At 44.9% G+C, this 27,485-nt stretch overlaps 1 protein-coding gene across 1 annotated transcript in view; it reads right to left on the bottom strand.

Annotated features, from left to right (window-relative positions):
* The window catches only part of LOC121855503, a 257,960-nt gene that overhangs the window by 105,746 nt on the left and 124,729 nt on the right, over positions 1-27,485 (bottom strand). The window contains 15 exon segments of the mRNA XM_042350478.1: positions 140-655; positions 1,505-1,883; positions 3,014-3,094; positions 4,773-4,841; positions 9,121-9,261; positions 10,073-10,216; positions 14,869-15,487; positions 17,137-17,159; positions 22,427-22,555; positions 22,906-24,723; positions 25,097-25,411; positions 25,571-26,086; positions 26,315-26,423; positions 26,618-26,809; positions 27,032-27,132. Coding sequence (XP_042206412.1) covers positions 140-655; positions 1,505-1,883; positions 3,014-3,094; positions 4,773-4,841; positions 9,121-9,261; positions 10,073-10,216; positions 14,869-15,487; positions 17,137-17,159; positions 22,427-22,555; positions 22,906-24,723; positions 25,097-25,411; positions 25,571-26,086; positions 26,315-26,423; positions 26,618-26,809; positions 27,032-27,132 — 5,152 coding nt within the window.

Genomic DNA, 27,485 nt, shown 5'->3' with positions numbered 1-27,485 from the left:
CAGCTTGTGAGTGACCAACAACAGCCTCAAGGTGATGACCACACCTCAGCTTGTGAGTGACCAACAACAGCCTCAGGAGTGATTGGCCACACCGCAGCTTGTGAGTGACCAACAACAGCCTCAAGGGTGATGACCACACCGCAGCTTGTGGTGACCAACAACAGCCTCAAGGAGTGATGACCACACCTCAGCTTGTGAGTGACCAGCAACAGCCTCAGGGTGATGACCACACCGCAGCAGTGAGTGACCAACAGCAGCCTCAGGGTGATGACCACACCGCAGCTTGTGAGTGACCAACAACAGCCTCAAGGGTGATGACCACACCTCAGCTTGTGAGTGACCAACAACAGCCTCAAGGGTAGATGACCACACCGCAGCAGAGTGACCAACAAACAGCCTCAAGAATTGATGACCACACCGCAGCTTGAGTGACAACAACAGCCTCAAGGAGTGGTGACCACACCCGCAGCTTGTAGTGACCAACAACAGCCTCAGGAGTGATGACCACACCTCAGCTTGTGAGTGACCAACAACAGCCTCAAGGAGTGATGAGCCACACCTCAGCTTGTGAGTGACCAACAACAGCCTCAGGGTGATGACCACACCGCAGCTTGGAGTGACCAACAACAGCCTCAAGGTGATGACCACACCGCAGCTTGTGTGAGTGACCAACAACAGCCTCAAAGGGTGATGACCACACCTCAGCTTGTGAGTGACCAACAACAACAGCCTCAGGAGTGATGACCACACCGCAGCTTGTGAGTGACCAACAACAGCCTCAGGAGTGATGACCACCGCAGCAGCGAGGTGACCAACAGCAGCTCAAGGAGTGAGTGACCAACCTCAGCTTGTGGTGACCAACAACAGCCTCAAGGGTATTGACCACACCGCAGCTTGTGAGTGACCAACAACAGCCTCAGGAGTGATGACCCAACACCTCAGCTTGTGAGTGACCAACAACAGCCTCAAGGAGTGATGACCACACCTCAGCTTGTGAGTGACCAACAACAGCCTCAAGGAGTGATGACCACACCGCAGCTGTGGTGACTTAAGCAGCCTCAGGGTGATGACCACACCAGCTTGTGAGTGACCAACAACAGCCTCAAGGAGTGACCACACCTCCAGCTTGAGTGACCAACAACAGCCTCAAGGAGTGATGACCACACCTCAGCTTGTGAGTGACCAACAACAGCCTCAAGGAGTGATGACCACACCGCAGCTTGTGAGTGACCAACAACAGCCTCAAGAATGATGACCCACACCTCAGCTTGTGGTGACCAACAACAGCCTCAGGGTGACCACACCACCCGGCTGATGACCAGCACACCTCAGCTTGTGAGTGACCAACAACAGCCTCAAGGATTGATGACCACACCAGCTTGTGGTGACCACGTGAGTGATGACCACACACCAACAGCCTCAAGGGATGACCACACCACAGCTTGTGAGTGACCAACAACAGCCCCTCAAAGGGTGATGACCACACCACTTGTGAGTGACCAACAACAGCCTCAAGGGGAGTGTGATGGCCACACCGCAGCTTGTGAGTGACAGCAACAGCCTCAGGAGTGATGACCACACCGCAGCTTGAGTGACTTGGTGACCAACAACAGCCTCACCACACCGCAGCCCACACCGCAGCTTGTGAGTGACCAACAACAGCGCAAGGGTGATGACCACACCGCACACCGCAGCTTGTGAGTGACCAACAACAGCCTCAAGGAGTGATGACCACACCGCAGCTTGTGAGTGACCAACAACAGCCTCAAGGAGTGATGACCACACCGCAGCTTGTGAGTGACCAACAACAGCCTCAAGGAGTGATGACCACACCGCAGCTTGTGAGTGACCAACAACAGCCTCAAGGAGTGATGACCACACCTCTGTAAGTCACACCCAGCGAGAAAAAGATCCTAACATGATCATCTTTCTCGGTGAATAATGCTTCTAGTGAGTCGTCACCCGAGTCATCCCTTGTGCCGCCACTCACATCACAGCGGTTACCCAAGAAACTCCGGTGACGTCATGCATCGTTCCACCAATCACAGGCAAGAGCACAAACACAAGAGGCTTCAGCTTACATTCCGGTGACGTCATAAGCCACTCTACCAACCACAAGCTACATCACTAACATCGCAACCTTCAAACAGAGGCTCTGGGATGGGAGTGGAAGTACTTTTACCAATTCAAATTATATCATTAATATTTCTAACTCCAAGACTCCAGGAAGTTAAGGTAAGAAAGTACTGTACAATCATCCGTGAGTCTCGGGAACCAAGTAGCACCTGGTGATGTAGCTTGTGTTTGTCGGTGTTGTGGCGTGTGACGTCACCTGCAGGCGTGGCTCATACTTACGGTTGTTGTTGTCGCTGTTGTTGTCGCTGGTGTTAGTAGGGCGGGCATGCTGCAGCACAAGCCTCGGGCCTCATGCACGTCATTCCTGCTTGCTTTTAGTAGCTACTTGATGCTTCAACTGTTACCTAAGGTTACTGGAGGCAGTCCCTACGTCTTTACATTGGCGGTGGAGCGTGGGTCGTTGCCCAGGCAGTGGCATTGGCGCCGTAACCCAGGCAACAGACACATCTCGGTATTATGTTAACAGCAGTTAGTATCATGACAGGCACGTTAACCAGCAGGCCGAACCACATGCCACAATGCGGCAGTTAGCGAGGAAGAGCGAGGCGTGAGTTGTTGAAAGGTTAGACCTGAGACGTCTCATGAGCACACGCCTTGGAATCTCACCACTGACAGACCTCACTTGACCTCCTCAGCCTAGTGAGGAACTGGCCCTCCTCTGTCCTCACACTCCGGAGGTCACCTTTTGCAGTCCTCGTATTTAGGCTGAAGGAGGTGTCAGGTAAGCAGGCTGTGAAGACTCCAATGACTTGCTCATGAGGTCAGGACAGCCAGGGTACAGGTAGGTTACCCATGGGCATGAGAGTTCACCTGGGAGTCATAAGACATCCCCGGGTCACGAGAAATCATCCAGGATAGGAACAAGATGGTGACTTACCTGGGCGGCAGATGAGGTCCACCTCGTCACACTCCTCGTCTCCTTGGCACGGCGGGTCACACCCAACTACATCAGATAGTTCTGAGGGCGAGAGCGGAGGGTGTGGCGGTCACTCACAGGATCAAGGCTTACTGAAGGGCTGCTGTGTCACTTTTACTATACCAAATCTAACACTTTTGGTAGGAATAATTTACTATTTCCATGAGTTGATGGAAAATAAAAATTGCTCATTTATAATTAAAGAAGCAAAAATACTAAGCCCCATTTAAATAGTTTTAAAGACTTTTAGTACTGTAGAACCTAATACTGAATGACTCGTGTAAACTGTGACCCCCCCCCCCCCAGGAGCTGATGCCGACGAGGACAAGACAATAAATTATGGAATCAAATCTTGAGTCATTCACAACATACAGTACCACAACAAAAACTAATACAACCCAAACTACAACAGTAATTTATAGTTGAATAAAGTAGTTAACAACAATATACACACATAACTAGTAAACAACATAAAAACTTACAATGGAGGGTCGGGGCAGGAGCAGGAGCACCACGAAGCAACACCAAGAAGAGGTTGTGAAAGGAAAATTGTTAAATGAGAAATAGTCACAACACACACATTGGTTGAGGTGGATAATGGACCTCAACGGAAATTGTTAAAAGGGAATTTTTTGGGGGATTAGTCATAAAAAAAAATTGAAAATGAATATATTTACAAAATGGACAAAATGGATGAGAACAGGAATGGAGGCCAGGTAGTAATCCAGGATATATATATATTTATTAATCAGAAAATGTTAAACTGTTGTCTACGATGATTGAGATGATGACAGAGACTAAAACAAGATCTTTGGAATAAACTTAACACTAATATGTGTAATGTACTCTCAAACACACACACACACACACACACAATATTAGCACAAAATGTTTAAATTATCCATAAAATGTTAAAATAAAATGTTAGCAGGTGGATGAAAAATGATAAAATTGGTTAAATTACAGCACTAAACTCAACACAATAACGGGAGGTAATAATGGAGCCGTTCTTACACAGATCAGCATCGCGTTCAGTCCTTGTATTTCGTGTTTAAAAACTGTATATAATAAATGTTCTATAAATGGAGATCTGGCAAAACCTAACCTAACCAAACCAAACCATAAAAGAATATAGTGGTCAAGCTAAGCAAGATATAGGTTAGGTTAGTCTTATCCTATAAACTCTTTCCCTATAATGGACTGAAGAGCGATACTGATCTTCATAATTACCCAAATTAGAAATATCCCAGGAAATAATATATACAATACAGGAAAACTAAGATGAAATGGAAAAAAAAATAAAACTGCTTGGATAGCGAAGTTCATGCTAAATCAGGGAGCTCACAGAAAACTGTACTACAGGATAAACTACATTAAATGAAAATAAACTAAGCAAATATATACAGTGAAATCCTCTATTTAGCGGATTATATGAAGAAGAAAGTCCGTTATATCGAGGGTTTGTAAAATGTGAAACCTACATATAATGAACTATATGGAGAGAAGTCAATTATATAAATAATTATATATACAACAACAGTCAAGACGTGAAATTAGACAGACAGACAGAATATGTGAACTATACCACATACACACACCATACAGACAGATAGACAGACAAGAAGAGAACATATCACACAGCAAGACCCATACTTAACAGACATGCAAGAAGACTAAGCACAGACATACCACAGACAGACAGACAGGCAGACAGACTTACGTGGTTTGCAGGTACAGCCGTCGCAGGTAAAACCAAATGGACAGTCTTCGTTGGCGTGACAGGTACACTCTGGACCACCCGGGAACAGTCATAGTTAGTAAGTGTCTCCTTACTCTACACCTGTCCATTTCTATACCTGTCTAAATTATTCTTATACCTGTCTAATTATTTCCATACCTGTCTAATTAACTTTCTATTCCCATATCTGTCTAATTAACTGTCTATTTCTATACCTGTCTAGCTGTCATTATTATCATTATCAATTTTATATCCTTTTATCTGCCTTATCAATTATTACCATTATCTATCTATCTATCTATCTATCTATCGAAAATCTTGAATAGAAACTATATTAAACTGTAAATAAAGAGACATTGTATTTTAAGCTTAACAACAACAAAATAATAATAATAATAATAATAATAATAATAATAATAATAATCCTGCCTACTTAAACTTAGCTCACAGGGAATGTATTAACTTAGACACATAACACTTCATTAACTTTTAAATCCACAAGGAACAAACCTAACCTAACCAGACCTAAGCTAAGCTAACCTAACCTAACCTAACCTAACCTAACCTAACCTAACCAGACCTAAGCTAACCTAACCTAAGCCTAAAAATTTTAACATGTAAGATAATACTCACCCCATAATGACCTATTACACCTGTGAATTTAATTAAAAGGTGTGGCACGCTATGTTCACCTGTATGGCACCTATGTTCACCTGTATGGCACTCTATGTTCACCTGTGTGGCACTCTATGTTCACCTGTATGGCACCTACTATGGCACTCTATGTTCACCTCTATGTACCTGTACTATGGCACTCTATGTTCACCTGTATGGCACCTACTATGGCACTCTATGTTCACCTGTATGGCACTCTATGTTCACCTGTATGGCACTCTATGTTCACCTGTATGGCACCTACTATGGCACTCTATGTTCACCTGTGTGGCACCTACTGCGTGTTGATTAAGCTCTGTTTAACTCTACATTTAGCTTTGTGTTGCTGACTGTAAACTGATTCTCTTACTCTACTTTAGCGGGTCTCTGTACTAGTGAGCGAGGGCACAGTATGTGTGTGTGTGTTCTCTCATGTCAAGTGGCAGTGTTACTACTCGAGGTCCTCACTTGAGCCTCACCACTATCATGCTTCTATAGGCTTATAAAAATAATAACACTCTTGATTATAGTGTGTACATGACTGTCCTTCTCTGGTCTGTGTGCATCTTTGATACTGTGTAAACTCTGGTACAAACTTGATCCTGATGGTGACTGGTTTGAATACAGTCAACAGTTAACACATGTGATGGCTCTTGTACTGAAGATTGTTGTGCTAAAATTATTCAGAAGATGAAAAGTGTGTGTTTGTTGTCTACTTAAACCGATAGTGTTGAGTGTTGCTGTACACACTACCTGGACTATACGAGGCATAACATGTAATATACTTAGAGTACACAGCGAGTGAGTGATATTAATACACGTTAGAGGACATGCTAGTGAGGTAAAGCGAGAACAAGATCAGTAGCGGCAGGTAGACATCTCCTACAGTCAATACAGGTGTATAGTCCAGGTCAGGAGGACACAGTCTAGTACAGTACAATAGTCTCACATGGGCCCGGTTGGGAAGGTTACCTGTGGGGTGGAGGGAGACACAACCCACGGGAGGCTGTGGAAACAACGCTATGGGGAGAGAATAGGGAAGGGGAGGGAAAACTTCATCCTGGGGGAGTTACCTGCAGGGAGTACTGGGAAGCACTTAATGATGGGGTCGCCAGTGTATCCTGAGGGGCAGGAGCACCTGGGGACGTGTTCCACTGCCCTACACTCGGCGTCCAGGCCACACGCCTCCGTCATCTGACAGGGGTCCATGCAGTGGGTGGTGAAGCAGGCCTCGTCGTGCGGGCAGTCTGCGTCAGCCCGGCACCCGGCGTCTGTCAGGCACAAACTCCAGCTCATAACCTCGTCATTCTCTAAACCCAGATACTGTACGCCCTTCCCCTGGAGGTCTTAACCATGGAGGGGCTTTGAAAATCCCTTTCTCTTGTACAGGCCTTTGTGTCGGGTCTTAGTGATAGGTCTTCATGGTCTGTCAGCGATCAGTCTTAGTAGAAATATATTGTGTTTGTATGTAACTGAGCTGTAGACGAGTGATGGGTCTGTAGGTGATGTTGTATCTGTGACTAGTGGTGAATGACACACGCATCTGAGTGATGTATGACTGGTGGCACCTGAGTGATGATTTTTAATTCAAGTCTGATGGGTGTGAGTGGTGTGCTTTGCTGTTGTCCCTGAATTCTGGTTCAGTCTGGTGTTTCTGAGTGGTTTGTGTAAGTGGTGAGTGAGTGACGTCTGAGTGGCACGTCACAGTACAACTACAGTATGTCCGGCACAGTCTAAGTGGTTATGAGAGAGTGAATGACAGTGGACGAAACCTCGACAGTAGTTTCGATTCGTTCCATCTCAGTTTCATCCATTTTCCTCACTACTTAAGTCATTACAGATACATTAAACCCCCCAAGAGGTCTTCCAACAACCAGACTCCGCTAACGAAACTACGCGATTCGACAAAAAATCTTAATAAACAGATGAAACACCCAAATGGTTCGGTGGTTCGAATCTACAGTCGAGGCTTCTTGTGGGGTGGTTCACACACATCTCTCACAGTCAGTCAATCAGATATTAATAACAATATTACAATTACTGTGGCTGTATTAATGCTACCAGTTACATCTATGACAACTATCATTAGGGCAGTTAATGTACAAGCTCGCTGGTAAGTCATGAGAGCACAGCCCGGGTCTCCAGAGGTTCCTAGACTGGACTCCTTCAACCTCATATGGGAGATGACAGAACACACCCACCTGGCTCACTCAAGCTACGATACACCGTGCACCAGGCAGTCAGTATCCCATTCTATCCTGTCTTGACAACACATAATTAATATATATTTTATTCAGTAAAATCGACATACAAGATCACGTTGGTTCAGCCTGTACACAGAGAGAGTCCAGGTGTACAAACAATGGTCAATAGTAAGTCGATTTAACCAACACAACTCAAGAAGGCTGCCCAAACGCCTGTCTTCAATTCTTTCAAAAGCCATCGGGTAAAATGGCGCAGGAAATAGGATTGAGACTATACCGTGATGCAGGTGGATGTGTTCTCTCATTCTCAGGTGAGGGAGAAGGTGACCACCCTGAGAACCTTCCAGTACCCGGGGCCTGGGTAGTGTGAGGCGAGATATGGTACATCAGCAAGGTGGTGAGGTTGGCTCTGGCAGCGTTAACACTTGGTATTATGCATCACAGCTCAAGTGCATCGTCAGCCAGGGAAGAACATATTAATTTATTCTGATATGTTGGGTATATCGCTATACACAACATATCAGGGCAGTATGTTGTGAGCACAGGACTCTACACAACATATCAGGGCAGTATGTTGTGAGCACAGGATTCTACACAACATATCAGGGCAGTATGTTGTGAGCACAGAACTCTACACAACATATCAGGGCAGTATGTTGTGAGCACAGAACTCTACACAACATATCAGGGCAGTATGTTGTGGGCACAGAACTCTACACAACATATCAGGGCAGTATGTTGTGAGCACAGAACTCTACACAACAACAGCAGGAAGGGCAAGGCATAACTATTAATACGTCAGGAAGAAGTCTGGTGGGGGGGGGGGTAGTCTGGTCAGCTGAGGGGAGAGGGAAGGGTGAGAGGGAGAGGTGAGGGGAGAGGGAAGGGTGAGAGGGCACAGGTAAGGAAACCACGAGGGGCGGTGATCAGAGGGCCGAGGTAACCGCCCTTCGTGACTTTGAATGGGTCTTGGTTAGGTTAGGGTTTGGCAGGTAGGGGAGAGGGAACAAGACGAAGAGGAAGGAGAGGAAGAGATAAAGTGAAGTGAGAATAGGAGGACCAGAAACATGACGAACAAAGAGGAGGAGAGGGGATGGGGTGAACGGTGTGTGGGGGACGGTCGTTAGGGGAGGGGGCGGTCGTTAGGGAGGGGGCGGTCGTTAGGGGTGAGAGGGGCGGTCATTAGAGGGGCGGGGGGCGGTACAATATTCAGTCGAACACTTTGTTATTCTCGTTATTAGACAAATGATGCTGTTATTATTATTATTATTAGTTCTTGCTTTGCCTTAATTATTACTGATTATGTCCTAAATATTACGCGAAACAAAACAGGGGTGTGAGATGGAGGGGAAGGGGGTGAGTTGTTGTGGGAGTAGTAGGGTGGGGGCGCGCAAATGAAGTGGCGGATAGTTAGCGTCAAATGGGTTGAGGGGAGGGGGGAGGGCAGCGTCAAGACTCGTTCAACACAATACCTGAGATGCAGAAGGGGATGTGATCGCGAACTTCACATCTCTCGGACGTCTCACAGGGGTTCCTCAGTTGGCAAGGGGATAGACACTCCTTGTTGTAGCAGGCGGTACTACTGGGGCAGTCGGTGTTACTGCGACACCCGACTACACCAGGTGGACGGAGAGGGGGGCAGGGAAGGAGGGAGCTAATTAGACACGTTGGGAGAGGAGTTACTGGGATCGAAGTGCTACAGAGGTCATGGAGGGGTACTGCAGAGGGTCATGGAGGGTACTGCAGAGGGGTCATGGAGGGTACTGCAGAGGGGTCAGAGGGGTCATGGAGGGGGGGTACTGCAAAGGGGTCATGGGGGAGTACTGGAGCAAAAGCTTAAAGGAAGGAGTTTCAGTTTCAGCTAAGATGTATACTGTAGGTCTCAGCTAAGGTGGACAATCTTAGCTGAGGGGAATATAGCTTTAAGATACGGTGCTCAGGCTTCAACTACAAGATATAGCTTCAAGTAAGATAACGCAGCTAAATAAGGAAGAGGAAATGACAAAATAGGATAAATACTAGAGGAAATAGTTGATAATAATCTTTGCAAAGAGAGAAAAGGGGAAACAAGAATTACAACAGAACAATATTTACTTCTACACAGTACTTCCTCAAATTTTACTCTGAGACACACACACGGGGGAAGCAATCAAACACTTTTACAGAGGAAAGTGCCAGGCTACTGTCCTTCATATAAAGAATATGATAAGATTTATGTACAAAGGAAAGTAAAGCAACACTTTCTTTAGCACGGGAAAGTAAATAACGATTTCCTCATAAATAAGAAAGTAATGAGAGCAGCCCTGGAATACAAATATAGATTATCATTATCAAACGCCGTCCATCGTAGAGGAAAGTGATCAAACACTTCCCCCGCTACACAGGACAGTGACGAGAGGGTGTGGACACTGTCGGGGTACTCACCAGCAAGACAGGTGGCTTTTTGGTTCTGCACCTTACAGTCCTCCTTGGCACTACAGGGGTTGCGGGCCACACACGGGTTGAGGCACTTCTCATTGATACAAGCCTGGCTGGTGGGGCACTCAGAGTCATCCCGACATCCTACGGCTATATGACCACATGGGATAAGGTCACCAAAGGTCACCAGCGCCAGGATGGATCACAAGGTTGGAGATGAGATGCAACACAGGTTCCAGGTCACACGGAGAGAGATGAAGGAGAGGAAAAAATGTTTTATAAAAGAACTTTAGCGACAGAATGGAGGTTACGGGCTGGTGACGGCGGGGGACTCATTAACGTCTAATAACTGAGAGACAATTACCATGAAAATAAACTACTTGAAGTTGACCTTTAATAACAAACGTCACCACCAACGACACCTGAACCGGAACCATCCAAGTATTGAGTATACCAAATGCTTAGCAAACTAGTACCTAGAGTATACTAGTAACTAGCTGTCCTCTCACTAGCATACTCAAACTATATATCATGATATATCTCACTTGACAAGAATAGAGAACATTTTCCAAGGATATTGTTGGTGCTTAAAACAATGATCTCCTTGACTCTTGTGTGTGGGAGCTGAGGGGATGTGCACTGCATCTGTTGGTGTGTGAGGGGGAGGTGTGTGAGGGGGGAGGTGTGTGAGGGGGAGGTGTGTGAGGGGGGAGGTGTGTGGGGAGGTGTGTGAGGGGGGTGTGTGAGGGGGTGTGTGAGGGGAGGGTGTGTGAGGGGAGGTGTGTAGGGGGAGGTGTGTGGAGGGGAGGTGTGTGAGGGGAGGTGTGTGGAGGTGTGTAGGGGAGGTGTGTGAGGAGGTGTGTGAGGGGGGAGGTGTGTGAGGGGGAGGTGTGTGAGGGGGGAGGTGTGTGAGGGGGTAAGTGTGTGAGGGGGGAAGTGTGTGAGGGGGGAAATGTGTGAGGGGTAAACCTAATTAAACACATAATGACGAAAACAGTGATGTGTGAACTGTTCATTACGTTAAAGTGAACAGGTGAATGTTAACGTATTGATACAGGTGAACAATCTCAAGTTCACCTGAATAACACGTAAACGTTTCAGTTCACCAGCACAGTTCATCAGCTAAATCTACATAAGTCACTTCACTATTATCTAAGGAAAATAAGTCATGGAATCTGGCACCATCCAATCTATCAATCAGTTATTAAATGTTATCATAGGGAGGAAGTTCTTGTTCAGTAAGTATATTGTTATAGTTTAGTGGTGGTGATATTGGCGGTGTTGGTGATGGTGCAACATGGTATAGTATAAGTATGTTTGAGTTGCCTAAAACAACACATTAATTAGTTTTCCCTGTGAACAAAAAACAAAATAAAGCACAAACAAAAACAAATTACAAACATCATAAACAAACACAGGCATACAAACAAATCAAGGCATGCGTGGGGTAAAGGGGGGGGGGGCAGGCACAGACCCATGCACCACCACACCACAGTGCACAGAGGTCAGGTCAACCAAGAGATCAACTTGAGGCAGGTGAACCCAGGAGGTCAACTTGAGGCAGGGTAGGGGAGAGTCATTATGATAAAGCCTCTTGGTAAGCCTCCATTATGGTAAACCTCCTGAAGTAAGCCTCGCGGTGGGTTAGCTACGTCATCAACAAGCATTACAACAAATTAATAGTACAAAAGATACAAACACACGGATCAGTAGTACTACCGCAGGCTCGTTCAACTGGTTAGCAAAGACAACAACAATAACAAAACAAAAACATCAACACAAACACTACAAATAATACGTTCCAAACAAAAGCTTTTTTTTTTTAATGCTCTTTTCGCCTTGGTGAAGCAGACTCCATGCTTCATTGGGTTAATAAAGCTGGTACATGAAGCAGTGGGTGAGTGAAGCACACAAGGTTATGGAAGCAGGTGATGTCACAGTAGAAGCAGCAATACAGACACATTCTGATCTTTCTTCAGGGTTTTAGTAGCAGGTCCCCACTTGGTCCGTGGCCAAAAGAATACGGTGTTAAAGAACATGGTTTGTTGAAGGCAACGTCACGGTGAAGCAGGTACAGACAGACAGACAGACAGACAAATAAGACAGACACGGAAGACGGGGGCGGGCAGACAGACAGGACGACACAAGTTGACGTCGTTCATTCACACAGACAAAACACAACAAACAGGTTTGTGTTTATGGAGGGAACTGTAGGGAAGTTACGCCGTTGTTGGAGGAATTTGGAGAGGGGGAGGGGAAGGGGGGGATGGAGGGAGGGAGGGACAGGAGGAAGTCAACAGTGGCGGACCTCCACCACAAACGCCCCCGTCAGGGAGGTTGGCCCACCTCCTGAAGGTTCAAATTCTCAAAGGTTCCTACGTTTAACTTTCCATGAATCAGAGACGTGAGAACAACAAATCGTTTCTCTTATTAATAAATATGTAGTGTTATAAGGTATCCATACAAGACCTTTCATATAACTTGACTGAGTTAGAGCAAAAAGTTGGCGGAGAAGCCCGTACTGTCACCCAATCATATCTAAAAGTGATTACCTTATCCCCACCTGCGAGAAAAATAATGCACGCATAAACCTTTGAGAATTCTTTCCAGGTTGGCTACAGTAACTGGGTCTTATGCACGAGGTGGCGTGGCTCAGCTGAGGTCCGCCACGGTCTTGCAGAAACCATCTTCCATTGGACAATCACTTAACATATAAAAAAGATTTCCGAAAGCTCCAAGAGGGAGGGAGGGGCAAGAGCGCTCAAATTCTTAATCAACCACTTGAGCAGCCGTCATAACCTGGGTCATAAAATACAAGACGAGTATTAGAGAGATACTGTCTCTCCGTGACTGCTCAAGACATGCTTAAGAATTCGGCTTGATGAGGCCAGGCCAGCCAGCCAAGCCTGCCTGACCAACCAAGCGGCATCAAAGCTTCAAAATACAGTAAACGGGAGGAGGAGGAGTTTGGGACACATTATATTACCTTGGGGACACCGGGAGCCAAGGACTGGCCCCGTGGGACACTGACACGTTAATCTGTTACTCATCACCTGACACACGAACCCACTACCACAGGGGCTCGATACCTTGCACGGGTCTACACAACGTTTCCGCTGACAGGCTAAGTGCCTGGGGCACTCCACGCTGCTCGTGCACGTCTTGTCCGGTAACAAGGTTTTAGGCACAGAGGGGCTGGGGGTCGTGGTTGGGGGGTGAGGATGATGGGTAGGAGTGACCGGTTGTATTGGTGGGGTAACTGGTCTAGCAGGCGTCACTGGTCTTGTAGGCGTGATTGGTCTAATATGTGTCACTGGTCTGGTTGGAGAGGGATCTGTAGAGGGTCTAGTTTCAGTGTAAGGTTTGGTAGTGTAGCGGAAGGGAGGTTTCTCAGAGGAGGGTCTCGGGATTGGTGGGGGAGGTGTCTGAGGGGTTATGGCCTCAGTGGGTGGCTGAGGTGGTGGTGGGGTGTGAGATGTTTCTGTGGTGAAGGGGTGGAGTTTGGGTGTGGTGTGGGGAGGTGTAATCTTAGGTCTAGCTGTGGTGAAAGGACGTGGTGTTGGTGTGGTCGTCCTCCGTGGTAAAGTCACTGGCGGTAGTGTGGTGGTCAGTGCTAGGGTCACAGGTGGTGCAGGTGAGGTAAACAGAGGTCGTCTGGGTGTCGTAGGCGGAGAAGTGGTCGGTGTGGGTTGTCTGGTGGTTGACACTGGACCACCAGGATATACTGGTGTCACTGGTGATGGAGACTGTGGTGTTTCTGGGGTAGTTAGGGGTCGTTTAATGATAATCTTAACAGGTTGTTTAGTGGTGGAGGAGACCTTAGGTGGGCTTGTGGATGAGGAGTGAGGTGTTGGGGTGGTGATGTGCAAGGCTGGGGTCAGAGGCTGTGGTGGTGGGGTGGTGAAGAAGCCCTCGGTTTTGGTAGGTACTTTAGGTCTTAGGGTCTTGCCGAGGTCCCTGGGAGGTGTGGTAGTGGGTTGTAAAGTTTTATTGACACAGTTAATCTTAATCTGGCCCTGAGAGCCTCGTGAGACAGTACAGTCTGGTGTCCCACAGGCGTCCTGACAGGGGTTTGTGCAGTGTCCCTGGAGACACGTATGTTTGGGTGTGACGCAGTCAGCGTCACTGCGACACGGCGTCCTGGTGGTGGTGGGGGTGGTGGAGGGGGTGGTAGTATCGATGTCTGTGGACACATGCAAAATATGGAAATGTGAATATAAAAAGGTCAATATGAAGGGTTATCAATGTTGCATGTTCTCAGCTGACAACAGTAAACAGTGAAGAGCTAAGGTCAGGAGGTCTGTCCTTGTCGTAACTCTACGTCTTTGTGAGGTATTTTGTATCTTTCATTAATGTTCATTATGTGCATCAAGAAGTAATGATCCAACTTTCAGTGTGAGATATGAGTTAACTGGTAAATGAACATTTGCTTCATTAATTCAAACTGTATATTAGCAACAAACAACGTGAGTGAGTGTATCATATATTAGTCTACTCCTGAGACGTTCGGCAGAAATAAATTCTCACTCAGATGGACAACTGATCATCTGATCAGTGACGTATGATATACCCACTGATTGGCCAAGAGGCGGCCAAGGAGAGGGCAGGTGTGACGTCACTGAGCGGGTGACGGAAGGTCCAGGGGAGAGAGGAACCGTCCGGCCGAAGGTCCCGCGTCGGAGGTTAGTCGAGGTGGCTCACTACCACAACACTACGAGCCACTCGTGTCCACCACCTGAGGCTCAGTCGGGTTAATATACAAGTAGCAGCAGGGGCCGCGGCCACCCGGCGCCAGGGTTTACCTTTCACACAGCCAAAGTTGGGATCGACAGTAAAGCCTGGCGGGCAGAATTTACACAGTGGCTTGTGGTCCTCCACGTAGCAGGGCGTTTCCCCGGGGCACCCATGAGAGGCGCACGGGTCCACGCACTGGTAGGACACGCACGCCTCTGTGGGCGCGCATCCTTCGTCCCTGAGGCAGATGGTGACAGAGGCCGTGCAGTCCTTGAGACAGACGCAGATGGGGCGGTGGTTGAGCACTTCACACTGCTTGTTAGACGGGCACAGGCGGCCGTTGAGGCAGGGGTTGGTGCACCTGTTGCTGACACACGCCAGGTTGGGGGCACAGTCGTCGTCCTCCCGGCAGTCTATGGGTCCTGTCGCACACACAAACTCTCCCACTGAGTTTATTACAAAGCCGTGCTTGCATATACAGGTGGCTTTGTGCTTCCTGACTTCACACACTTTATTAGGTTCGCAAACTGAGGGCTCGCGACCACAGGGGTCGTAGCAGGTGCCGCTAACGGCGTCGCACGCCCGACGCTCGTCGCAGTCACCGTCCTTCCGACACCCATTCACAAGGGGCGGCTCAAGGGGCGGCCGTTGGGTGATGACACAGGCGGGGTCTGGTCGACAGGCCACCTACCATTCGGCCGTTACCACACTACATACTCTAGTGTAGACCAACCATACTCGTGTCATCATACATCACCGGCACATGTACACCATACTATCTCTCATGTTACACACCAACCATACTTACATGTATACCAACCATACTTACATGTATACCATACCATACTTTACACCATACTACCAACCATACTTACATGTATACCAACCATACATACATGTATACCAACCATACTTACATGTATACCAACCATACTTACACATATACCAACCATACTTACATGTATACCAACCATACTTTGTATACACATATACATGTATACCAACCATACTTACATGTATACCAACCATACTTACATGTATACTAACCATACTTACACAACCATACTTACATGTATACCAACCATACTTACATGTATACCAACCATACTTACATGTATACCAACCATACTTACACATATACCATACTTACATGTATACCAACCATACTTACATGTATACCATACTTACATGTATACCAACCATACTTACATTATACCATGCATACTAACCATACTTACATGTATACCAACCATACTTACATGTATACCAACCATACTTACATGTATACCAACCATACTTACATGTATACCAACCATACTTACATGTATACATACCATGTATACCAACCATACTTACATGTATACCAACCATACTTACATGTATACCATAACCATACTTACATGTATACCAACCATACTCACATGTATACCAACCATACTTACATGTATACCAACCATACTTACATGTATACCAACCATACTTACATGTATACCAACCATACTTACATGTATACCAACCATATACCAACCATACTTACATGTATACCAACCATACTTACATGTATACAACCATACTTACATGTATACCAACCATACTTACATGTATACCAACCATACTTACATGTATACCAACCATACTTACATGTATACCAACCATACTTACATGTATACCAACTATACTTACATGCATACTAACCATACTTACATGTATACCAACCATACTTACATGTATACCAACCATACTTACACATATACCAACCATACTTACATGTATACCAACCATACTTACATGTATACCAACCATACTTACATGTATACCAACCATACTTACACATATACCAACCATACTTACATGTATACCAACCATACTTACATGTATACCAACCATACTTACATGTATACCAACCATATTTACACATATACCAACCACACTTGCATGTATGCCAACCACACTTGCATGTATGCCAACCACACTTGCATGTATGCCAACCACACTTGCATGTATGCCAACCACACTTGCATGTATGCCAACCATACTTACATGTATACCAACCATACTTACATGTTTACCAACCATACTCGCATGTGTCAGCCATACCTATGCTAACCATACAAGTACCTATATGTATGCTAAGTATACCTACATGTATAGCAATACTGTACAGTATAAGACACGTCAGCTGAAGGACTGTACCTGGACCAGTCGTGTAGGTATAGCGAGACTCACATGGGCACGACCACCATCAGAGTTAAAGACAAAAGCAAGTAAGCTGTTTGTTTGTTACTGTTACACCTGCGGTACTTCACACCTGTTATGTTATAGTTGTTACCACTCACACCTGTTCCGCCATACAAGTGTCCTGTAACACGTGTAACTTAACATCACACCTGTGTTACTTCACACCTGTTACAGCACAATTGTATTGCATAGCATTCGTTACATCACACCTGTTACAGCACATTATGGGTCGTTACATAATTAATACGGGAATCTCACCCCTACAATAACAGTGCACACACACACACACACACACACACGCACACACGCACACACACACACCTACGCCTCGTGCACCAATATAAAGAACATGCTTCCGTTAGCAGTTATTGGGGGGAGAGGGGGGTGTGTACAGTACAGTGTGGGGGGCAGAGGGGGGGCAGGGGACATGTTACAGCGACAAATAACAGGTAATACAGGTGTTAGGACATATAACAGGGGTCTAATGACACTGACAGGATATGGGGGTAGGACACGGGTATAAGGACATAGGCAGGTATAAGTTATCACGTTAGGACATACATATTAGGACACAAGAATAAAAAAGATGTAGAAAATAATGATAAAATAATAAGAAGGAAATGTAGATGAGACGAGAATTAGTTATAACAGGTGTTTAAGATGTGGTGCTAATTATAACAGGTGTTTAAGATGTGGTGCTAATTATAACAGGTGTTTAAGATGTGGTGCTAATTATAACAGGTGTTTAAGATGTGGTGCTAATTAGTTATAACAGGTGTTTAAGATGTGGTGCTAATTATAACAGGTGTTTAAGATGTGGTGCTAATTAGTAATAACAGGTGTTTAAGATGTGGTGCTAATTAGTAATAACAGGTGTTTAAGTTGTGGTGCTAATTAGTTATAACAGGTGTTTAAGATGTGGTGCTAATTAGTTATAACAGGTGTTTAAGATGTGGTGCTAATTAGTTATAACAGGTGTTTAAGGTGTGGTGCTAATTAGTTATAACAGGTGTTTAAGATGTGGTGCTAATTAGTTATAACAGGTGTTTAAGATGTGGTGCTAATTAGTAATAACAGGTGTTTAAGATGTGGTGCTAATTAGTTATAACAGGTGTTTAAGATGTGTTTAAGATGTGGTGCTAATTAGTTATAACAGGTGTTTAAGATGTGGTGCTAATTAGTTATAACAGGTGTTTAAGATGTGGTGCTAATTAGTTATAACAGGTGTTTAAGATGTGGTGCTAATTAGTTATAACAGGTGTTTAAGATGTGTGCTAATTAGTAATAACAGGTGTTTAAGATGTGGTGCTAATTATAACAGGTGTTTAAGATGTGGTGCTAATTATAACAGGTGTTTAAGATGGTGCTAATTAGTGCTAATTATAACAGGTGTTTAAGATGTGGTGCAGGTGTTTAAGATGTGGTGCTAATTAAACAGGTGTTTAAGATGTGGTGCTAATTATAACAGGTGTTTAATGATGTGGTGCTAATTATAACAGGTGTTTAATAACAGGTGATGTGGTGCTAATTAGTTAACAGGTGTTTAAGTGCTAATTAGTTATAACAGGTGTTTAAGATGTGGTGCTAATTAGTTATAACAGGTGTTTAAGATGTGGTGCTAATTAGGTGTTTAAGATGTGGTGCTAATTAGTTATAACAGGTGTTTAAGATGTGGTGCTAATTAGTAATAACAGGTGTTTAAGATGTGGTGCTAATTAGTTATAACAGGTGTTTAAGATGTGGTGCTAATTAGTTATAACAGGTGTTTAAGATGTGGTGCTAATTAGTTATAACAGGTGTTTAAGATGTGGTGCTAATTAGTTATAACAGGTGTTTAAGATGTGGTGCTAATTAGTTATAACAGGTGTTTAAGATGTGGTGCTAATTAGTAATAACAGGTGTTTAAGATGTGGTGCTAATTAGTTATAACAGGTGTTTAAGATGTGGTGCTAATTAGTAATAACAGGTGTTTAAGATGTGGTGCTAATTAGTTATAACAGGTGTTTAAGATGTGGTGCTAATTAGTTATAACAGGTGTTTAAGATGTGGTGCTAATTAGTTATAATAGGTGTTTAAGATGTGGTGCTAATTAAAGTTATAACAGGTGTTTAAGATGTGGTGATAATTAAAGTTATAACAGGTGTTTAAGATGTGGTGCTAATTAGTTATAACAGGTGTTTAAGAAGTGGTGCTAATTAGAGCTATAACAGGTGTTTAAGATGTGGTGCTAATTAATTATAACAGGTGTTTAAGATGTGGTGCTAATTATAACAGGTGTTTAAGATGTGGTGCTAATTAGTTATAACAGGTGTTTAAGATGTGGTGCTAATTAGTTATAACAGGTGTTTAAGAAGTGGTGCTAATTAGAGCTATAACAGAATAAGATGGTGGTGTGGTGCTAATTAGTTATAACAGGTGTTTAAGATGTGGTGCTAATTATAACAGGTGTTTAAGATGTGGTGCTAATTAGTTATAACAGGTGTTTAAGATGTGGTGCTAATTAGTTATAACAGGTGTTTAAGAAGTGGTGCTAATTAGAGCTATAACAGGTGTTTAGGATATGGTGCTAATTAGTTATAACAGGTGTTAAAGATGTGGTGCTAATTAGTTATAACAGGTGTTTAAGATGTGGTGCTAATTAGTTGTAACAGGTGTTTACGATGTGGTGCTAATTAGTTATAACAGGTGTTTAAGATGTGGTGCTAATTATAACAGGTGTTTAAGATGTGGTGCTAATTAGTTATAACAGGTGTTTAAGATGTGGTGCTAATTAGTTATAACAGGTGTTTAAGTTGTGGTGCTGATTATAACAGGTGTTTAAGATGTGATGCTAATGAGTTATAACAGGTGTTTAAGATGTGGTGCTAATTATAACAGGTGTTTAAGATGTGGTGCTAATTAGTTATAACAGGTGTTTAAGATGTGGTGCTAATTAGTTATAACAGGTGTTTAAGATGTGGTGATAATTAGAGTTATAACAGGTGTTCAAGATGTGGTGCTAATTAGTTATAACAGGTGTTTAAGATGTAGTGCTAATTAGTTATAACAGGTGTTTAAGATGTGGTGATAATTAGAGTTATAACAGGTGTTTAGGATGTGGTGCTAATTAGTTATAACAGGTGTTTAGGATGTGGTGCTAATTAGTTATAACAGGTGTTTAAGATGTGGTGCTAATTAGTTATAACAGGTGTTTAAGATGTGGTGATAATTAGTTATAACAGGTGTTTAGGATGTGGTGCTAATTAGTTATAACAGGTGTTTAGGATGTGGTGCTAATTAGTTATAACAGGTGTTTAAGACGTGGTGCTAATTAGTTATAACAGGTGTTTAAGACGTGGAAGTGAACGATAAATGATTAAGGCAGGTGTTCGTTACGTGTTATTCGACGATTTGGGCGATAGGACAGATGTTCATAACGTTTTAGTGGACAATAGTTATAACAGATGATTCTTATGTGTTAGTTGACGAGTTAGAACAGGTGTTTTTTGTACCAGAGGACAATAAGTGGTTACAACAGGTGTGTTGATACGTGCTATAGTGTGTGAAACGTGCACGTGGACGACAGGTGCTCAAAGACGTGAGTGAACGAGAGACAGTTGCTACAGGTGTTCGTTAAGTGGATGAGAACGAACAGACAGTTAATATACAGATGTTTTGGAGGTATGGACGGGTAGACAAAGACAGTTAAAGACAGACAGGTTGCTCGGTGACATGGACAATAGACAGTTAAAAAAAAAAACAGATGTTGAGAGATAACTAACTGCTAAGGCTGGCCGGGGAGAAGGAAACAGTTAACATGTTTTATGAGTGGCAATTATCTGTGTCTTGACTGCCCTCCGGTTGAACTGTCAAAGGTCAACTCGTACACCTTGATGTCTACTTAATAAGACTCGGAGTGTGAAATCAGGAGCACGAAGAAAAAATGGGAATTTGGATGAAAAACAGGAATGCAAAATACAGAAAATTGGAATTGGATGAAAATGGGAATGCAAAATATAGAAAATGGGAATTGGATGAAAAACAGAAATACATAATACAGAAAATTGGGAATTGGATGAAAAACAGGAATACATAATACAGAAAATGGGAATCGGGAGAAAATAGGGTAAATAAGAGAGAAGATGGAAATAGGAACATAATATAAGAGAATGGGGGAACTGGGAGGGAGAAGGAGGGACGGAGGGAGGGAGATAACCAACCCATAATACAAAGAGAATTGGCAATGGGGAGAATAATGGGGAGACGACGGAATACAATAATTTGGAAAAAATGGGGAAATGACAAATCGTGACACATTCAGCAATATAAACCTGAGATAGAGAAATGTTCGTTCATCCGGGTACTAAATATGTGACGTCACTCATGTAAACAAACTATTTTAACCCATTCACAGTGCGGTAAAAACAGTGACGTCACGGATGTAAACACGGGATCTTGTAGCCAGAGGAAGATTAAGAGTTATCCTCCTCCTCGGATTAAACTAACACTCCCCATTCCTGTATAAGTCCTATTTTGTCTTGCATAATAAACAAAACAGGTCAGCAGTTCATATATACTGAACATGCCACTGTACTGTACTCAAGGGAAAATCAAGTCAGACAATGGACACAGTTATCAAATAGATATGAAAAAATGATGGAACTCTACAGTACAGTTATCGCACTACAATACATCTGCTTTTGAAAAACATCGAAGTATTTAAGAACATCGGTGAGACGGTACAGTGGACGGTACAGTGACAATGACTCTACAATATTTCAGTGAGAAAATATACTTCGATGTTTTTATAAGTCACAAATACTCTGGTTTGTTTTTTTAATGAGCCAATCAAAATCCCCGAAACTAGTTGACTCGTTTCCTAGTGGCCACTTCCCTGCAGGACACCGAGGTGACGAACACACTTGATACGTCTTGATAGTACAGTACTTAAATATCTTCAACATCCTCCTGGCTGGTGATAGTGTCCGTAGGTCCTGTTAACACTCACCAACACATAACAGGGACAAACCCTACGTGAGGACAAGACCCCCCCTAGCGCAGGAACATATGTTTGGGGTAATTTAAAGAAGAGAAAAACATAACTGGTGTTTAGGAGTGGAGTGGCCGCTATGAAGACGAGTAACTAAGCACCGTGATTCTCAAGGATGCGTTCTTCAATTTTTTCCCATGTAAAGTGTAAGAGATATTTTGGATAGTTCAAGTCCACGTTAAGTCCCCCATTACTTCATGGTAAGCTGCGTGTGTTCTCGTGGCCCCGGTTTGAAGTTAATATTAAATCACGCTTCTTGAGAGTCGGATGCCAGGTCTACCCATCAACCCCAACAACAATCTACGGTGCGATGAAGGAGGTCATGAACGGAGAGGAGGAGAGGGTCAAGCGAGACTTACCTGGCGCACACTCCACGTAGGGATCACCCGTCCAGCTGGAGTCTCGGCACCGACACTCGTAGCTGCCGTCGGACTCCCTGAGGCAAGACGCTGCCAACCCACAACCTGTCTCTCTGCAATCTCCTGTGCCTGATATCACGTGAATATTAAAGAGTTAATGCAAGTAAACTTTGTGAACAAAATGAAACAACAAGAATTATGTATTTCTTTAGTTATCTAGTTCAATAAGTATGTTATTTTATAGATAACTGTATTATGTGTGGAGACAAATTTGCCAGTGTATTAGAACCAGTGGACAAAGAGGTGTGGAAGGTTCAGATCATTGTTGGCCCTCAGTTACCCTCCACCTCAACCTGGCAGTGTTAGGTATAGGTTTACCAGGGCGATACTAATGGATATAAAAATAAAATAAAGAATAAGGGGAGGATCTCGCCCATAACACAAGAAATAAAGTGAACGATAGTGGGAGATGTTCTTACATTTATTACGTGGGTCGCCATTTGGAAGATGATCTGGGCAGTAGCACTCGCCCTCTGAGCCATTGGCGCGACACTTGGCGTTTTGGCCACACGAGACTCGCTTGCAGGGTTCGTCGAGCTGGTTAAAGGAACAGATGCAGCCAGTCTTGTTGTTGTAGCTGTGGCAACCAGGTTTGCAGACGCAGACGAAACTACCAACTGTGTTGATACAACGAGCATTGTTGGGACAAGGGTCTTTCAAACACTCGTCGATTTCTTTCTTGCACTCCAATTTAGGGTTACCGAAGTACGTGGGAGGACAGGAACACTCCACTTCGCGGTTCACGACGCGACAGCGGGCGTTTTTGCCACAGGTTCCCTCCAGACACGGGTTCTTGCACTCGAGGTTGATACAAACCTGTTCTTGTTCGCATTCAGAGTCACTGAGACACTCGTACTTTTCACAGCCGTCTTTGGGAACGCCATGGTAGCCACTAAGACAGAAGCAGAGTGGGCGGTGATCGGAGACGCGGCAGTAGGTGTTGTCACCACACGCTTTATCATTACAGGGGTCTTCACACTTGCCGTTGATGCAGCCTTGAGTGAGTGGACAGTCAGTGTTGGCTCGGCACCCTACGGCGCACACACCAGCTTGGCATAAAAAGCTTTGGGAGCAGTCCTGGTCTTGACCACACTGGGCGTAACAGTATCCATCACTGCAGGTCTCGCCACAGTTGCACTGATCAGAAGACTTACAAGCCTTCACACAGAAACCGCCTTTACAAGATGCCTGGAAACCGCACTCGCTATCAGAGAAACACTGTCGAGTTGGTGTAGTGCAAGCGGTTTGCGGGTTGCCCACGGTGTTGGCTGAGCAGCTACACTGTGCTTGATGGTTCACCACTTGACACTCGGCACATGTACCACAGCTTGTGGTTCCCTCACACGGGTCGCGACACTGGCGGTTGATGCAAGACTCATGAGATGGACAAGTGGATTCTGAACGACAACCAACAATACACAGGCGGCCTTCACAGATGTTGCCTATGCCACACTGAGTATCGGAGCTACAGATCTCCTTGCACACTCCACCCACGCACCGTTCATTGTTGAAACAGGCCTGGTCACTGGTACACAGTGGGCGGCAGGTGCCAGAGAAGCAGGTCATATCCGGAGGACAGTTCTGGTCATTGGTGCAGGAGGTTGGTGGAAGGCGACAGTTAACATAAGCGTCGCCGACCAGGTTGTCTGGGCAGGAACACTGAAGGCGGTGGCCCTTAACGAAGCAAAGAGCGTTACCTCCACACGCTGTCGGGGACGCACAAGGGTCGATGCATTTGTTGTTGACACATGCCTGGTCTGAGGGACACTCCACTTCAGAACGACAGCCGCTTGTGCATATGAGCTGGTTGCAGATTTCTCCCGAGCGACAATCGTCGTCACGGCGACAGGTGGGGCGACAGATGGAGCCGTCGCACTGCTCAGTGTCCAAACAATTTGACGTGGAGGAACAGATAGCCATACAGGTGCGAGAGCTACAAATAAAGCCTGAAGAACAATCAGAATTAATGTTACAAGTGATGGGTTTCCTAGAGCAAGCAACATTGGGGGTTGGGTTGGGAATGAAGCCAGTGGGACAAGCGCATTGGGCCCTGTGGTTGACTACGGAACAAATGGCGTTGGGGCCACACACGGCGGAGGAGCCACATGGATCGGTGCAGCGGTTGTTGAGGCAAGCTTGGCTAGCCGTGCAGTCCTCATTGGCACGACACCCGATCATACAGATGTTGTTAAGACAAATGTGGCCCAGGAAGCAGTCGTTGTCCAGGCGGCATGTCACTGCAAAGCAAACATGTAAAGGAAACTTCAGCTAAGTTCACATACAATGGGTACACATACTGTATACATTGATTAAGCTCACACTCATGATGCAAACATTGTCCATCAACACGATTTAAGCATCTCACTACGAGATCAACGTCTACAGCAAGTTTGAAATTTAATTTATATGAAAAAATAAGTAAAAGAAAATACTACATGTAACTCAATTCAATATCACACATATCACACATCTCTCAGTATTAAGAGCTGTATAACTATCTATCTCGTAATTATCTAACTTCAAACTACATATTTATCTATCTCAATACTGTATAACTATCAGTATATTTATATCGAACTTTCAGGAAAAAAACTACAAGTATCAACTCACACATGCAGGAGCCACTGATACACTTCTCGTTCTGGGCACAGGCACTGTCTCCCGTACAGGCAGCGCTGCAGACGCCGTTCTTACATAGGAAGCCAGCAGGACAGTCGTTGTTTCTCTGACAGGCTGTAGGGATCCTGTAGCACTCTGTGTCAGCTTTGCCAGTGAAGCCAGGAGGGCAGGAACACTCCCGCTTGTGGTTGACCATATTACAGATGGAGTTGAGGCCACAAGCCTGGTCTTGGTCACACAGGTTTGTGCACTGACCGCGCTCACACGCTTCTGTCAGTCCACACTCACTGTCGCTCTGGCACGGTGCTGAGTAGATCAGGATGATACCATTAGCGCAGAGAAACACACACACACACGCGTATTTTACTCTACACTCATACATGACAAAAATAAATTAAATCCACAAATGACTCAAGTAGTTATAACTTGACAATATAATCAGCAAATAATAAATGATGTACTTACGTCTACAGAGTCCTCCATCACAGATGGTGTTGGGTGGACACTCGGCGTTGAGGCGACAGGTGATCTCCTGAGGACGACACCCTGTCACCAAGTTGGTGGGGTCACCCTCATAGCCGCTGACGCAGGAACAGACGGCACGGTGATTGGCAGCCCTACACTCGGAATTGGGGCCACAGAGAGACCCCTTACACACATCCTTACATTTGGGTTCACCATTTTCTTCACCACAGAAAGCTGAAGACGGGCAGTCGGAGTCGACGAAGCAGTCAACAGGTGGTTTACAGCCTTCAGTGTACGCGTTGCCGACGGTGCTGGGAGGACAGAGACACTTATGTGAACCGCGGAAGTTGTAGCAGTTGGCACCTTCTCCACATGGCTCTTCAGCACAGAAGTCAATTGGTTGACACCCTTTGAGGGGGTCACCCTTGTAGCCCTCACGGCAGAAGCACACAGCCTTGTGAGCTTCCGAGATGCACACAGCGTTCTCAGCACACTGGTTGTTGACCCGGCACGCGACTGTGGGGTGAGAAACACTCGGTAACCTCTTATTGGCTTACTATACTCTAATAATGGCCAATTGTTTCACTCTGGCGTACACCGAGCTAACCATCGTCTTACTATACCGAATTAAACAACTAGAATGACTCAGCCTCTCACACGTAAAGTGTCATCTTCTGTACACGACAACACTGAGAGTATAAGTGAAGACCCTGAGGTCCGGCTCTGGAGTCCTCAAACACTTACCTTTACACATGTAGTTGTCGCACCGTTCGTCCTGGTCACAGTCGTCATCTCCTTCACACTCTATCTGGCGGCAGCCGACCCGCTCGTCAGTGGGGTTCCCGAAGTATCCCTGAAATACAACACAACTTGGTTAGATTCTTTGGTTAAATCAATTAATTACATTGTCATAATTATAGTAGTCTTTGTTTATATCACCAACAATAAAACACTATATTATAAGTCGGTGATCATTGTTTTTATGACTACGGACTATGTTTTATAGTCATGATTCAGTCTCACGTGAAGCGAGAAACACCAACTCACCCTTGGGCACTGACAAACAGGCTGGTGGTCGATGGGCACACACTCCGCCTCTCGGCCACATAACGTCAGCCCATTACACACATCCTTACACTCGGCCTGACCCACGCTGTTGGTGCGGCAGTGTTCGTTTGTGTTGCAGTCACCGTTCTGGCGGCACCTCACCTCCGGAACACAGATGTTGTTCTGACACACCTGTGAGGTAGACCCAGTGTATGTTAATAAGCTGTACAAAAATTAATTCACCTTAGAATATGAGTAAAGTTCTACACATAAATAAACTACAGGAAACTGCAGATCTTACCTGTTACTATAGTGCACTAATGTACACAAGGGACCCTAAGTTTAAATTTAAGACTGCACCATACATACACACACTCACAAAAAAAATATATAAAAATAAGTGAGGGACGTTACCTGTAGGTCAGGACAGTCAGTGGTGGCCTGGCAGGTGGGGATGCAGGTTTCATCGATGCACACCTGTCCTGAGAGACACTCACGGTTGCTTGTACACGACGCTGTGGGCGAGACACTCATAGTCAACCCTTATATAAAGTCATGAATCATATGTTTCTACCTCAACTAAAATCATTCTTTACCCAAGCAAAACAAACCCGTCCCAACCCTAACCTAACCTAACCAAACCCGTCCCAACCCTAACCTTACCTCATCTAAGTCAACACATCCGAGCTTAACTTATTATTACTTAAGCTAAGCCAACCTAGCCTAATTTTACCTAAGCTAAGCCCAGCTACCACAACCTACTGAGCCAGAGTGCGGTGTGGCTCTCCCAACACAGCCAAAACCCAGGATAAAAACGCTATGTGGTTGTTTACATATGGCTAATAGCGAAATATTGCGCTGTTTGGCA

Source organism: Homarus americanus, unplaced genomic scaffold, assembly GCF_018991925.1.
Source record: "Homarus americanus isolate GMGI-L3 unplaced genomic scaffold, GMGI_Hamer_2.0 scaffold48406, whole genome shotgun sequence".
Taxonomy (NCBI): Eukaryota; Metazoa; Arthropoda; class Malacostraca; order Decapoda; family Nephropidae; genus Homarus; species Homarus americanus.
This window is presented reverse-complemented; position numbering and strand designations above follow the sequence as displayed.